General features: G+C 41.1%; 1 protein-coding gene across 1 annotated transcript in view; it reads left to right on the top strand.

The window, feature by feature from the left end:
- The window catches only part of frmpd3 (FERM and PDZ domain containing 3), a 44,417-nt gene that overhangs the window by 16,697 nt on the left and 11,427 nt on the right, over positions 1-16,293 (top strand). Inside the window, exons 2-6 of the mRNA XM_034121012.1 lie at positions 11,808-11,920; positions 12,031-12,180; positions 12,433-12,540; positions 12,828-12,873; positions 13,536-13,640. Of these exons, the coding sequence (XP_033976903.1) occupies positions 11,880-11,920; positions 12,031-12,180; positions 12,433-12,540; positions 12,828-12,873; positions 13,536-13,640 (450 nt within the window). The 5' untranslated portion in view covers positions 11,808-11,879. The remainder of the gene's footprint in view (positions 1-11,807; positions 11,921-12,030; positions 12,181-12,432; positions 12,541-12,827; positions 12,874-13,535; positions 13,641-16,293) is intronic.

The following is a 16,293-nucleotide window of genomic DNA, read 5'->3' as shown; positions in this document are numbered from 1 at the left end:
CGCCAGACAACTTTACTTTAAACAGCAGTTTGCAAGCAAGAGAGAACAGGAACATGGTTTAGGTCTTGAGGTGTTGGAGAAATTGTGTTGTAGACCAATAGCCCTACTGAACACATCCTGCATTGCTACGTTTACAGCTTTAGCGTTCGATGGGGCTACACACACTAAACACAAACCTAGTTAGGGTCTGAGACCTAGGTCGGCGAAGACCCTGCGAAACACAATGTTGTCTTAAGTCAATGGAAAATGGTCCAAACTGCACCACACTTCAGATGATGGCTAATGGTCCGGCCCTCAACAGCTCTATGCCAATTATGGGATGTCATCATATGCCGTTTCCATGGCAACGCATCCCTCGCCATAAAACACAATGTTGTCTTAACTCAATGGAAAAGGTTCCAAACGGCACCAGACTTCAGATGACAGTTAATGGTCCGGCCCTCAACAGCTCTACGCCAATTATGGGATGTCATCATATGCCGTTTCCATGGCAACGCATCCCTCGCCATAAAACACAATGTTGTCTTAAGTCAATGGAAAATGGTCCAAACTGCACCAGACTTCAGATGATGGCTAATGGTCTGGCCCTCAACAGCTCTACGCCAATTATGGGATGTCATCATATGCCGTTTCCATGGCAACGCATCCCTCGCCATAAAACACAATGTTGTCTTAAGTCAATGGAAAATCGTTCAAACGGCACCAGATTTCAGATGATGGCTAATGGTCTGGCGCTGAACAGCTCTAAGTCCATTATGGGGTGTCATCATATGCCGTTGCCATGGCGACAGATCCCTCGCCAAAAAACACGGTGTTGTCCTAACTCGATGGAAAATCGTTCAAACGGCACCAGATTTCATATGATGGCTAACCATCAAGCCCTCGAGACATATATGTGTCAGTTTTGCGGACAACAGCCTGCGGAGCGTCGAAGACCCGCTCAATGCTGCTTGCAGCTTTAATTATTCCTTTAATTCCTTTGCTATTCATGCAGTAGCGACTGGTCATTAGGGGCAGGTCACTGACACCTAGTGTCAGCAGAAAGTATTACACATAATGATTACAAAAAATGCAAAGAGATGCAAAAAAATATATATATATATAAAATATATTTTAAGGTCATGTTTAATCATCTGATTCGTCTGTACATTGCTGTTTTAGTCTGTGTTCTTCTAATTAGTGTCTACAGTGCCGTTTTGAGCCATGTGGGACAAAACCTGATCATGCCCCACCCTCTCACTGTCAAAGTGAACGGTGACTGTAAAAACAACACTGCGCATGCTCAGAGTATTTTTCAATGTAATGTGTGTGGCAAAAAAAAAATACCATAGGGGCACAGAGCTGCCATCCCCACCATACATCATCTCACATCATTCAGAGCTGATTGGCTGTAAGTACGTGTGCCGCGAAAAGTGTGGTGTGTGAAGAGGAGACGAGAGAGCTGCAGTGACGCGTCCTAAAACCAGGAAGTAAGTTGCAAAAAAAAAATGAGGTTTCTCCATAGGATTTTAGAAAATAGCTCGAAATAAGATCTGTGGGAAACGTACCTGTTAGATAAATGCACGTTTTGTTCAGCCGGATAACATCCACATGTCTACCCTACTTTTATAATTTTTTTATCATAAATCTATCGATTAAATTTATGATAGACTTTTGAAACTACAAGAAGATAAGGAGGACTTTTACAAAAAAGTTATAGGCATTTTTGTCCAGAAGGATAGGCAAATGGACTTCATCTTCAAGTCAAGGTAAGACCGCAATTTTTTGAAAATGGGATCTTACTAAGAGAGAACAATCCAATATTTAAATGATACAATTACATTTTTTGGGTATCCTTTTGTTGAACTGTCTGTTTAAAATTAATCGAAGCATCAGACAAAAAAAGCTTTTGAAAATAATATAATATTTTGGTTTAGGTCAAAATATAATATTTGTAAACCTGAAGAGTCAGTGCCAGTGCCTCACCAGCCATGAACCTCACTGCACGTCACTGCAGAAGCTTATATATAGACATCTAAGTTTTTTTGCCCCACCACTTTTGTACATATAAAAACGCCACTGTATTCATGTAACACTATAAATCAAGAAACATCTTTAAAATACAGTTTCCTATTTTAATCCGCAATGCTTAGGCCCAGCGGGGAGTCACCATGCAACTGCAGTGCAAATAACTGCCGGGAATCTTGAACACATAAGCAGATAATAAAAGAAAGCTCATGCTTACATGCCTATGAAACAAACACACATTTTTGTGAGACTTAACAACATCAGGTACACACACAACTAACAACTTTTCTCCACTGAGTCACAATCTAATTAACTATTCCAACTCTTGCTGTCCAACATTAGACAGCCAGATAAAGAAATTGGCTAATTGACAAGCAGGAAAGGTGAAAAGCTCAGCAACTCAGCCAACTGTCTGTAAACATTCATTAGACATTTTCCACACATATTAAGGACCGAAGAGCTGGTGCTCTGTCTCTCCTTGCTGCATCAATCACCACGCCAGGGCTTCCTTTTAACCAAAATCCATTTTCAATTGGCAGTCAGCTTTGGCTGTTAGAGGAGAGAGACTAGGTGGTGACAGACAGACAGGCAGAGTGACAGAGAGAGGGGGGGGACAGGGAGATTAACAGAGAAAAACAGTATAGATGGGCAACAAGCTCCGAAAATGAAAGTGAGAAACCAAGCAGCGTTCTTTAAATGGCTGCCATCTGGCCCTACCAGGGAGGTCATTGGTGTAAAGAGAGGGAAGGGTGCAGCCATGTTGGCAGGCAGGCCAGCGGGCGAACACAGCCAGAGACTGACAGAGTGATGGATCCTGCAGCTGTCCTGCAGTCTGTATCTGTATTTCATATGGCAGAACTGACAACTGTGTGGAGCAAACAAGGTGCTAGCATGTCAAGTAAGGTTTACAGAGATTGAGTTTTTAGTGTTTACCTGGTAGCAGGGATCAGAGGGGTTGGCTGGAGAGTCTTCCAACAAAAGTGAGAAACATTGGACAAAGCAGATTAGATTTGTGATAAACTGTTTTTTTCACGTGTCTGGGTGTCACAGGGTGCAGTGCATATATGTTCAGAAGAATGAATAAAACTGCATAGTAATGGTGAAGGACAAAAGAGAAAGGATTCGCAAAAGATAACAGAAAACAAATGTCAGCTACTTCAATTTTTTGTCAAATGGGTCTGCCTAAGGTTTAAAGATCCCTGTAGATAGGAGAAGTTCAGGACTAACTTTGATACATCAGTATTCAATTTCCCCACAGAATGAATTTGTTGCGTTGTCCGGGGCAGCCTGCAGTGACAGAGGGGATTAGGCCCAGTGCCGATGGCTTCATCTGATTGGCTCTCTCAGTGCAAAGGTCTGTCTGTCACCACAAGTCACAACCACTAATCCTATCAAAAAACAGCTCAAACATTTAGATTTTATCACAGGCATTGAAAACATATTGAAGACAGTGCTGCCAGGATTACTGTTTTAATTATTGCAGATTCCTAAAGGCCATACACGTGACAGAGAGTATTTGTCCAGGAAGGCTCATTTCACAGGCGAGATTATTGTGTCGCCTCTTTCACAATCCTAACGGGATTTTGGCAGATTCAAGGATTGGCTGCATTTGATATGAAATGTAGGCAGCGTGCGCATAGGCTGACGGAGGATTTATCAGTGATCGAATGAGAAGTACATAAATATGTATGTAAAATTAGATAAAGCAGTGATTCTAAATATTAAAAAAAACAATATTTGATGCTGCATTATCCTTTCCTAAATATTTGTCAGCTATGGTTTGGATGCATCTTCTTAAGGAGCAGATAAAAATCACAAAAAAGTGAATTACGTTGCATTTTTTTCCCACAACCCCTACTGCTAGAAAGAAGTCTTAAACACAGGCAAACACTACACTTAAACATCAGCCATTCAAAACCGACTTTGTTTGTGTAAATTAGCAGCTAAATACAAACAGTATTTATGTTGGTAGTTGATCAGTAGGAATAACAGTTTGTTTTGGAAAATTCTGTCTGCTTTGCAATATTGTGAATTCTCCCAGATATACATGTCCCTGTTTAACTGTCTGGCTTTACTCCAGCCTGAGTTATTTATTACCAAGCCCTTGACCCTGCTTAAGCATCACATAAATAACCATTGCTCCTATTTATTATAGTACCTTATCACACTCAAATTAATTAATTTACAGTAAGGAAGCGACTAGGAAGGAAGGAGGCACATTTAAGAAACTTTGTCCAGATATAACAAACAGGGGTTTTATTTATAAAAAAAAGGCACCAAAGTAACTCACTGTCCTGCTCACTGTGTGCACACTGTGAGCAGGGGCTGTTGTTGTGATGTTCTGATCTGCCTTTCTGTGTGCTGCCAATGTCCTCTTGTCGTGCCGCAATGCTATCAGTACGTTTTATTTTTCACTTTGTGAGGAATGTATACGGGCCAACGTTGGCAAACGAGGAACAAGTAGATAAGGCTTGAGCTAGAGCCTGCTTTTCAATTGTAGAGTTTCTCATTTTCTTTGGGAAGAGCTTTTGGCTGATGTCCTTCACAGGCAGCCTATTTCCATCCTCTCCTTGAAGTAACAGAGTTCTAAGAGTTACTCGAGAAGCATCTATTAGCCTGGAATGCTATCCTCCATTAGCAAACTGTGATGTCTCAGCCTCAGGGTACAGACAAACCATTAACTCCTTGTAACTGAGTGAAATTCAACAAAACACAACTAAGTATAACTAAAACTGATGTGCACACAGCTGCACACTGACATCCAACCTCATTAACAGCCAAACTGCAGCTGCTTAAATAGATGCTTGAATCAACAGGAGTCAATCTAGGCTGTACCATTCCTGCATCCAATACCTCTCTTTGAAACAGTGAACAAGTTATCCCATCTTACTAAAATCCAAGTAGAAACACATCTTCATTGCTAGTTATATAACAAACATTTGCGATATTACATAAACAGAACACCATAAAAAAAACTACATAATTTACCCCTTTCCATACGTGGTCTAACCCAGCATATCACTGATGATGTCACCTATAAATACAGGAAGTGGATGGGCACCTCAACTTTTTGTCTCTGAAACAGGTATGGTAAGTAGCAAAGAGAGTAAATTAAACCCAAAAAACATTAACTACCTTAATAATGGGTTTAATTTGAATTGTAATGATCGAATGATGTTGACCTAATACAACAAACAAACAAACCCAGGATAGTATGTGTTTGCAATCTAGTGATGGGCAAATGGAGCTTTGAATGAAGCATCGAACCACTTGGACAATTGTTTCGAAAATAGGTTCATTTCTCAAAGCTTCAGTTACAGCGACCTCTCCTGGCGAAGTGCAAGGCTGCAGTGGGTTTAACGTATCTTTGCCTTGAAAAATATTCGATGCACACACACACACTAAGACTGAATATCATGTTCTATTTGCAATTAAAGGTGGGGTAGGTAAGTTTGAGAAACCGGCTCGAGATACACTTTTTGTTATATTCCATGGAATGCTCTTAACATCCCGATAGCAATGAATATTTTAAGTGCTTTGACAAAAAATCCATAAAAAAATGTCATCTGTGGAAGCCGTAATACTGTAAAAAGTACGACCAATCATTTTAGCCGGCCCGGCTAAAATAACTGGATGGCCTACATGCCTGTCAGCCTTCCATCTGTGCACAAACTTATCTCATGCCCTCATTGGTCATGTGCTCGTTCGTGTGTGTTGGAGGAGGGGCTCTGTAAGGAAGTGGCAGATTTTTTCCGGCTGTGTAGTTTCAAATTCTAGCGCACTCAAGCTGGTTTCTCCAAAATTACCTACCCTACCTTTAAAGATTGATAATTGTGTGTATTGGGTTATTGAGAAGAGAGTGCTGGAAAATGTGGCATTGGTTGGGTGTGCTTGTGTAATTATGGCAGGGGGTGTTTATGTGGGATGGGGAACACTCAAAGATCTTTATTGAGGTAGCCTACATTATTATTTTTATTTTGCATTTTTTTGGCCGGAGAGGGCCTTTTATCAGTTAGTATTAAAGTTGAAAAGCGGGCAATGATTAAAAGTTCATCCATTCCAGGATTTGAACCAGTTGCGCGGAGAACGTCGCCGCATGCGGGCTGCCGGCTCTATCCACTGGGCTATCTATTCTTTAAACAGTTGAACTTTTTTTTTAATAATCATAATTGTCTTTTTTTTCGCAACTTCTCCACATTTTGAAGTGTTTCCCGAGCTAGAACGACCTATCTTTCTTCCTGGCTTGCTCTATAATGATCCAATACAAATGCAATAGCAACAACAACGCGAACTACTACAACAACCCACACATTGCGCATTGTTTAGAGCGGTTATAAAGTGTTGAAGCGCCCAAATTCGAAACTGTTTCAACCTGTCACCTGTCAGAATCGAGACGAGGCAGTGCATTGAATCGCGTGATTGGACCGCGAACCAGTCAAGTGATTCATTCAGGCAATGAAGCAGTTGCTGCTTCGGACGTCATATGTCACGTGATTTGAAGCAAGCTTCGAAGCACTGCTTCTATGGAATAGGAAGTCCAGGGTTTGAAGCACGTATCGAAGCTTCAGTGTCAAACTGCCATCACTACTGCAATCTACTATGGATAAAACAAACAACTAATAAGCCTAAGCCTCGGTAATAAGGCTATAGAGAGAAAGGGGGATACTATCGTGGTTACGTGTGTAAGCATGCTAACATTTGCTAATTAAAACTATAAAACACCTGCTGACATTTGTGCCATGTTGCTAGCGTGGATATAACCTTGTTGGCTATCTTATTAACTTTGACCATAACCAACCCAAAGGATTACTGCCATCACCGCTGCCATACATAGCTTCAGCTTACAAAGCAGCAATCAAGACTGAAGGTCTGCTCAGATCAGTTTTCTACACAACAAACTGAGCTATATACAACTATGGTGGCACTAACTCCTCAAGGGAACACCAATATTAAATTGTATTGACAAAATGCATTCTAATGTTCATGAATTATTTAGCCAGCTCGAGGATCTAAGCTCTGTCTGTTTTCCATCATAAATAATCAGCGATAGCTCTCACCTTTTGTCTGGCTTCTCAAGGCGATGATCCAATAAAATACCGTAGTCAATTTCCAATTAGTGCATCACAACTCCCAAGTTTCTGCTGTTGATTCCATCTCTGATTCAAATTAAAATATATAATTCAGGCATTTACCAGACACAGTTAATCGGAAAGATTAACAATTAGTGCAACAGTAAAATAAGTGAAAATTCCTCAAGCATCAACAGGGTAATAGGCCAGATAATTCACAGTGCCGTGTGGAAGTGCCATGCTAATTGTCAGTGGAATGGAGTCTTTAATTCCTATTAAGCCATGATTAAGAATCTACATTCAAGATGCATCATCCAAAAGGCTAAGCCGCAACATTTGCATGTGGGAATAAGCTAAACTAATTAAGTATGAGTTATGTAGCATGAGGACAAATGTTGCATTAATTTACCCTAAATGCATAAATCAATGTTGGTCAAGCTCTCGATAATCTCCGATATAGCTAGTTGCAGTACAAACATTATACCATTCCTTATATTTCGCACAATATTTCCTGTAAATGCATTTAATAAAATGTATAAATGTTTTACAAAGCATGTTTTTGTACTTGCTTAGAAAAGTGAGACATAAATTAGGACTAACAATGTAAACCTACTCCACCCCTAAGCAATAACGTCTAAGTTCTCAGCAAGATTAAGTTATTAAAATACTTTTACAATTTTGAATAGATGATATTTTATTTGGGTGATATAGTCTGAGACACATGCATAATGCTTGCAGCAGGGACGTAGAGTGTAGTAAAATGTGAGATGGCTACAGGAGAGGCAACTTCTGTACCCTCTCCTCAGGGTTTCTAAGTGGTATGTCTCATTTTCCGGAACAGAAATGCAATGGCAAAGATGTCGTTCATTTTTGCTCTCAGAATAGATTAATTTGCAGTCTTTCACGGCAAATTTCCTGTAGAGCCCATCACAAGCCAAGCACAACTTTAATGGTGTTGAGGTGTTTCTGTATTTTACCGGCAATTCATGCCAAAGAAACAAGATTACTGTAATTGCATGTACAGAGAACATTTGGCAATTAGTTATTGTTTTCATTTGGAGCCTAAAAAATTGGAAGATATTCCTATTGGTTTATAAAACATTATAAAATCAAATGTATTTAATTGTGCATGAATAACCAAAAAAAGTCTCAGATGCATCAAACCAATATACTTTTCGAAAAAAAAATCTGCAGTTATGTCATTTATTAAAAAAAAATATTATTATTTTCCTATCTGTAGCACAGATACTTCAGCCACTCAGTTTCTCAATGGTTTTAGATTCTAAGAAACACTGTTTGAATCCAAACTACTGCCTCAAGCATGACCAAAGAGTTGAACCAACAAGGTTAATGTGATAAACCTTATTAGGGTTGCATATCGTTGACTTTTTTACGATACCGATACCGATACCGATACCGATACCGATACCACTGAATGATACCGATACTCAACCGATACATATCGTGATACTTTCATGTTGCATAAGGGAAAAATTGAATCATCCCGCAATTACTCCCATGAAGCGCTTTATGATGTAGATCATATGATGTCAAATGAATATTAAATTCAATTGTGGGACTTGGACCTTTTAGTACTGAACAAACAATGAAAAACACGTTATCTATGAAGAAAACTGATTCTGCAATATCATTTATAACAACCATCAGGCGTGAATAGCACATCTTGTCAATGGAAAAAGACCAGTATAATCAATATTCAACCTGAGATTCGACTGACCAGAGAACACATAAAGGATCATGAGATCTCGGCATTGCACATAAAAATAATACCATCATTAAAATCAACATTTGCCTGATGAAAGAAAACTAATCCCATCACAGTTCAGTTTTGTGCATTCATCTTCAAGAAGATGAGCATATCTGCTCTCTGGATCCAAACGGGCCCTTTCACAGCGTAGGATATCACCTGCTGAACTGAACACTCTCTCGCTTGGCACGCTGCTTCCCTGAACACAAAGGTACTTGGTTGCCATACGAGACAGCATTGGTTGGAGGTTGGATGTGTTGCCACCTTTCCCAGAAATAAACTTCTTGCAGTGGTTACAGACCCCACCATTCAGACTGGCAGTGGTTACAGACCCCACCATTCAGACTGGCAGTGGTTACAGACCCCACCATTCAGACTGGCAGTCATATGCAGCCACACTTTAGATTTTCTAAAGTGACTCGTTTGCGGAGTTTCACGGCGAAATTGACATCGTAATTCCGAGGGTTTGAGCGCGAGTTTAAGGATATTACGCCTCACTTTTATAAAAAATTTCAAATTAAAAAAATAAAAGAATAAATAAATAAAAGTATCGAAAACCGGATCTGATTTCGGTACGGTATACCGTAGCCGCCAGTAACCGGTATTTCGGTAACCGGTATGCACCCCTAAACCTTATATTTATTAAGAGTGGGTAAAACAGACTGACTGGTTAATGATGGATCAACATCGACATCGTCAGCTGATCCCTGGAACGAAATTATTTAGGAATGCTGCTGTATGAAATGCATTGTCCCTCCATTATAATGATAGCCATGTTAGAATGCAGGCCTGGGAGGTTTATACGTAAAAGGTCATTCTTCCCTGACCCTGTTGCCTGGTGAGCCGCTACAGACCGGGACTCTGGAGCGGAGCAGGTATGTGACACCCTGACCTCTTGCGCCCGACGAAATATTGGCATCTTGCAGGGTGATGGAATAGCGTCTGGCTAGCCCTCTCCCTCTCTCTCTCTCTCTCTCTCTCTCTCTCTCTCTCTCTCTCTCTCTCTCTCTCTCTCTCTCTCTCTCTCTCTCTCTCTCTCTCTCATAGCAGCCACATCACTATTCTAATCCACCCACTATCCCTCCATGCACCCGAGCTTCAACAAGCTACCGAGCGCTGTAGCCATAGCAACGTGCAGGCCTGCCGATGCCCTTGGGGTTCATTTCTTGACAGAATTCCTCAGTGTCCTCTCCCGACTAAAGGTCTGCCCCTCTGTGGAATGGCTGTTTATCTTTGCAGACATGAAAACCCCACCAGCACCCCACGGCTATCTTCGTTTATCTCCCGTGTTCACTTCCTCCTCATCTCTTATTCTGAATGCCAAAACTTGTCTGTAAATTAAGTGAAGAATTCAAAGCTGTAAATCCTGTGTGGCATCCTCAGAGGATGTGGACAGAAACAGACCGAGGAGGACATATTCCTCTGATTCAATAACTGTTACGTAGGCTTGAATAAAGACGATTTTGGTGGCTATATTTCAGTTTTCCCATTTAGCTTTGACACGTACAAGAAAGACTAGGGAACTATGGAAATACAATGATGGCTTTGTAATTAATAGACAAGGTGGGGGTAGAGGATATTCATAACAAGGTCATGTATTGTCTCCTTTGAATTTGGGAAGAGATGCTGAGGAGTTAGTCACATTCATAATAACAGACACCTGATAAACGGCTAGTCACTGGCACCTCCTTGTAAATCCAACAGAATGTCCTTCCAGAATATGGAGAGGCAGACAGATGGGAGGAAAGAGGAAGACATTAGAAGGACAGAACGGAGGAGAATATATGGGGAGACAAATGCTCTGTCAGAATCCATTGGAAGAGTCAAAGGAGAAAATAATCATTCTCAATCAAAAACATCTTATCTTTTTCATAGGCAAAACCAACTGGTGCAGCGTCATTTGTCAACACTGTGTACCTTTGATCCTTAGTAAGTCAGCTGAATATTTAATAGAGACATTTTTACTCAATTCTAATCTTTTGAAATGATTATCACAATTGTAATTCAAAGCACACGTAAAGTAATGGCTTTTTAGTCATGGACTGAGCTCAATATGAAGCCTATCTGGGACGCATCAACCCTCATCTGATACCATGATACAAGGTAGAGATCAGTAATGCCTCACTGGAATTGTAAATGAGCCATGCTTCCCCATAAGCCACTCTTATCAGAAACAAGTGACAAGAATATGAATCTAAGCTATTGACTAATGTGCCTCAGCCTCCTGTTCCTGGCAGTTTGTTCTCTGCCCATGCCACTTAGCGTGGTGTTTGCTCTCAACAGTGTACTCCTGCATAACAATCAACAGCACCGCTATATGTGTCTTTCTGTTTTAGCCCATCTGCACCAATAACATCACAATCGGTGTCTCATCTTTAGTCGGTAATCATCAGAGTCCTAGATCACAGTTATGAGCATAAATATCTGGCTCTCACACAATTATTTTCAATATTTTTTCCAGTGATTTTTCTGCCACAAACACAGAAACCCACGTGTCACATACACACTCACTCACAGTCTTTCAGTAGTCTTGCTTTCACTGCCTCCCACACAGGCATCTGTAAAAGAGCATGTGTGGTTCACAGCAGTAGCTTGGTCCACACTTAGGGAGGCTGGCAGACTCAAAAACTTCTCTGTTAGACATGCTCTATGTGCATTATGTCATAGGTCCTTGATAATTGTACCTCTTCTAAAGGCAGGCCTCTAATGTCAGATGCTTTTAGCAATACAAATAACTACATTTGTACTTGTGCTCTGTGAGATTCTTCACGGAATTGCAGGATCTTGTGAGGAGCCGACGTGTTGACATTGGAGGGTTATAATCTTAAAAGATCTTTATGTTTGTTTTGTGCGACGGTGTGCTTCTGCGATTGTAACTTTGAAAATGAATTTTCGCATGTGGAGAAATCAGGGTCACTTATTTATGTCCTTGCATCCCTTGTCTTCTCCTTTCTTTTGTCCAGGTGAATGATTGCAAAGCAGAAAGAGACCATTGCAGTGCGACCCTGTCCCATGCTGATCCCTCCTCTCAGGGGATGGCCAAGGTCCAGGATGGACACACGAACGCATGTGACAGGTATGTGTGCTACACATGACCCTGACACTTGTCACAGCAAATTCCTTTGGGATTTCCAAGAATATGTTTTATTCTTTTACTTCAAAATCTATGTTTTGTATACTCTGCAGCTCTGCAATGTTAGAGGAGAGCCAACATGGTACGGACAGTGGTACCCTGAGTCCTGCCTCAGCTCGACAGGTCACCATACAGCGCCACCCGACCCAAGGCTTCGGCTTCGTTGCAGGCAGCCAGAGGCCTGTCATTGTACGCTCCGTCTCTCTGGTTAGTGTGTGTGTGTGTGTGTGTGTGTGTGTGTGTGTGTGTGTGTGTGTGTGTGTGTGTGTGTGTGTGTGTGTGTGTGTGTGTGTGTGTGTGTGTGTGTGTGTGTGTGTGTGTGTGTGTGTGTGTGTGTGTGTGTGTGTGTGTGTGTGTGTGTGTGTGTGAGAGAAAGGGATCACATGAAGACTCCAATTAACTCAAATTTCCTTTTATCTGCATGTATGTGACTTTGCATGCTGTCCCTTTTCATATGCAGACGGGCCCTCCTTTGGCAAGCTTCTCCCAGGAGACCAGATCTTGGCCATTAACGAAGAGACGGTGAGCGACGCGCCCCGAGAGAGAGTCATAGACCTTGTAAGGTAACATCCTTTACTGTCCCAGGAGGGCGGGAGGGGGAGGGGAGCAGCAACACGGGAAAGTGAAAGTAATAGTGAAGAGGATATGGGTTAAGGGGGTGAATCAAAAGGAACAAGCTGTTTCCTATTGCTGGTGATGTGTTACATCAACACAAATATGTGGATCAGACAGTCCTTCTCCAGCTGAAGGGCAGCGAAGAAAGGGCAGATATAAACCTGGAGGAGCTCTCCAAAACAATGCTCTCCGTGGTGTTATCTAACACACTCCACTCTCTTTTGTCTTTCCACAGACGCTGCAAAGACACTATACTTCTCGCTGTGCTGCAGCCCCATCAGGTAGTATAATGGGACACTCACTCTCTTTCATGTTCCTCTCCCTTGAGATTTCTCGTACTCTTCATCAGTCTTAATACTTTCCCTGTCGCTCTGAATCACACAAACACTATCAGTGTTATGTTCCAACTGTAAGAAACCCTAAGAAGCACATTAATATGCATGGCCAGGCCTACACATTACAGTAACTTCTTTTCTAGGAAACCCTTTCCGAATAGCTCCATAACACCTACACAAGATCTTATTTCATAAAAGGTGTATGTGCAGGCATCCATGTTAAGGAAACAGAAATAGAGTATTTATTTACTAACTGAACTGGATATTTTTAGAAGATGATAAAACAATATTAATATCCAAATAAAGTCAAATACAATTTTGTATTTAGTTACCTCTATTTATTTTGTATTCATGAGTTTTGCAGCCGTTCTGCAGGGATTTTCCTATCTGTTGTCTATTACATCTTAATTGTGCTCAGACCAACAAGCACTGCAATGAAAAACTACTCAAACTTTTGGAGGTTGAGTTTCATGTAGTAGGTTGTCGCATTGCAGCAGCATTAGCCGACACACGTCTCTTTAGCGCTGTCAGTCACAGGGGCTTTTCTCTGATTTACGTCTCTTCTTTCAAGCTGTTTCAATAGTTCCTCTCTCTCTGTTTATCCTCAGTCACCTAAGTCTGCCTTCATAAGTGCAGCCAAAAAGGCCCGCCTGCGAACCAACCCGCCTAAAGTGCGCTTTTCAGAGCAAGTGTCCATCAGCGACCCAGACTCAGTAAGTTCAGCTAATCGTGTCTCCCTGTGACATGTGCATGCAATCTCATGCTGTTGCCCTGTCCCTCTATCTCCCACTGTGCATGTATTTTGTTTGATCAGCAAAAGCCTCCAGTATCCTCTCTCCATCCTCTCCTGTGTGTGTCTGTGTGAGCCTTTGGTCCAGTGGTTTGGTCTCGAATAAATTGCTCCGCTGACTGATTTGAATTCTCACAGGAGGACCTTGTGCCCTTAAAAGGCATTTGAAATGTTTTACAGTTGGTGTCCACTCTTACCTAAACGCACAGGGCAGAGCTATAAGGATCCCAATTTACTTAAAGGGGACCTATCATGCAAAATGCACTTTTGTACGTCTTTTATACATGAATATGTGTCCCCGGTGTTCCAGGGAACTCACCAAGTGTCAGAAAACACAACCCTCTCTAATTTCCTCCATACCCAAATCTCTAAAAAAGGGGCTGCAACAGATCTGATAAAAACTGATCCAGATTTGAACACTGTCCTGACGTCAGTACAGTGGCGCTACGGCTATTGGGCCAACTCCACCAATCAGGAGGAGACAGCCACGGCCATTGCCGTTCGAAAGCGCTGGAGATGCTGTAGTACATATGCCAGGCCTGTAGGTGGTGCTGTTCTCACAGAATCAACCCTTGCAAAAACAGAGCTAAACATTTTCAAATTGAGCGAAATGAGGCATGGCTAAAATGCATGATCTGTTTGGTATTTTGAAAAATAAAAAGTATAACTATGCCTTATATAGGTATGGTCCTACACTATATTATTCAAATATAGCATGATAGGTCCACTTTAAATGACGTATGAAAAAGCTGAATACATCTATTTTGTTACTTGGGTTTCACTTTATCCTAATGTGTGATGAAGACATAAAGGAATAAATATGTATGAAGCAAGACACTGTACACATCGATTACTGGAGGGCGAGAGAATAGGCTACTGTAATTTACATGTTGGCATAGGGGAAGCTTTTTTACTTTTTTCTTACCACATATTTCTTTTCAGTTCCTCTAATAACATCAAAAAAATGCCAAAAGCAGAAAAATATTGAGCGGTATGAAAATACTGAAGTGCCAACCCCTTCAGCACAGAGCTGTTCCCTGGTTCTTTTATTTGGTTGTTTTAATGACCGTTTATTGGGCAGCTCTTTATAAAATAATTTGAGAGTGGCAATATTTTCATCACTGTGTTATGTTTGCCTCAAATACAAAAAAATGCAGGCAGTAGGGGGACAAAGTAATAGAGTGTTTGTCCTAAGTGAGACAACAATAATTACACAGTCTATGATGACTGTGTTAAGCATGGGGGGAGAGGAGGTAATAATGTAAATAAAATGGGAGCAACAAGATGAAAAGAACGACAATCAATAAAGAATAAGAACTTGAAAGGCAGGTTATTTCATCATTTTATTTTCCATTTACCTGAACTTAATGGAGGAAGGGGAAAAAACGGATTGCTTATCACATGGACCAGCAGGTTCCTGATAACCTTTAGATAGGTAGACAGTTCTAGATTGCTATTCATTACAGCTGTGTTTGCCATCCACTCTAGCCTGGCAGCACCAGTAGTCAACACCACATGAAACCCAGAGATTGCTTAATCACACCTAAATTAAGACTTTAGTTAAAGCATGAGGTGTTCCCACAAACCAGCAAAGGCCAACAGCTGTATTACGTGGTATAGCAACACTGTAGGAGAGCTGCCTGGTGCCTGTTTGCCTCTTATAATTGTCAAATCTGATTGGTTGTAGCTTGAGAACAGACCACAGGGAACAGTTGATGAAGCGATAGGAGGAAGCTGCTTGGATTGGCAAAAGTGATCAGGTGTTTGAGCCACCACGGCTCAACGCATGGCAAGACATTTAGAGGCTGCTATTGATCACTTGAAGACTTATCAGTGTTAAACAGCTAGCGTGGTGTTTATTGGGAAAAGGAAAGAGGGGAAGAGATGAGGCCATGGCATTGAGCTGGGATTTGATTCTCTTAACACATTCCCTGTATGTTACAAATTGGCTGCAGCTCACCCTCACAATAAGAACATAGGTAGAGGCCTGTAAAAGAAAGTGATAGACCTGTGTGTGCCGTGTCGTCATTGGTTCACCCTCGCTTTAATTCTGTAGTATAGAGAAAGATCTGTTCACTTCCAATCTGCACAAAAGAACAGCTTGTGTAGCCTTCTGAATACTTAAGTTCTCCAAAAACAGACTGCCGGGCATCTGCTGTGGACACAGCTCTCCATTTCAACACAGTGCATTTTCTGAGATATATTGTTGCAATGAATCCACATCCCTTTACTTTCATAAGTAATGTCTTCCCTTCTGTTCTTACAAATCCAACCATCACATAAAAAAAACTAAAACAAAAAAATATAGGGAGTGATTTTATTTTGGCCTGAAATCATGGATGATTTCATCTGGGCTTTATCCTTTCTATGTCACATTACAACCCTTAGGCTGATCTTATTACATTAGGATACCTTCCTTCCCTCTGATCACAACTGTGTTCCTTTCAAACTACATAATAGGAACTGAGTAATGTTCTTAAAAAGCCCTCAGCAAGATAAAAAAATTGGGAGAGAATGACCGTCACATCCCATTTTAGCGAGAATGAACTGAACTGCATATCATAACTTTTCTTCCA

This window comes from Trematomus bernacchii, unplaced genomic scaffold (assembly GCF_902827165.1).
Source record: "Trematomus bernacchii unplaced genomic scaffold, fTreBer1.1, whole genome shotgun sequence".
NCBI lineage: Eukaryota > Metazoa > Chordata > Actinopteri > Perciformes > Nototheniidae > Trematomus > Trematomus bernacchii.
This window is presented reverse-complemented; position numbering and strand designations above follow the sequence as displayed.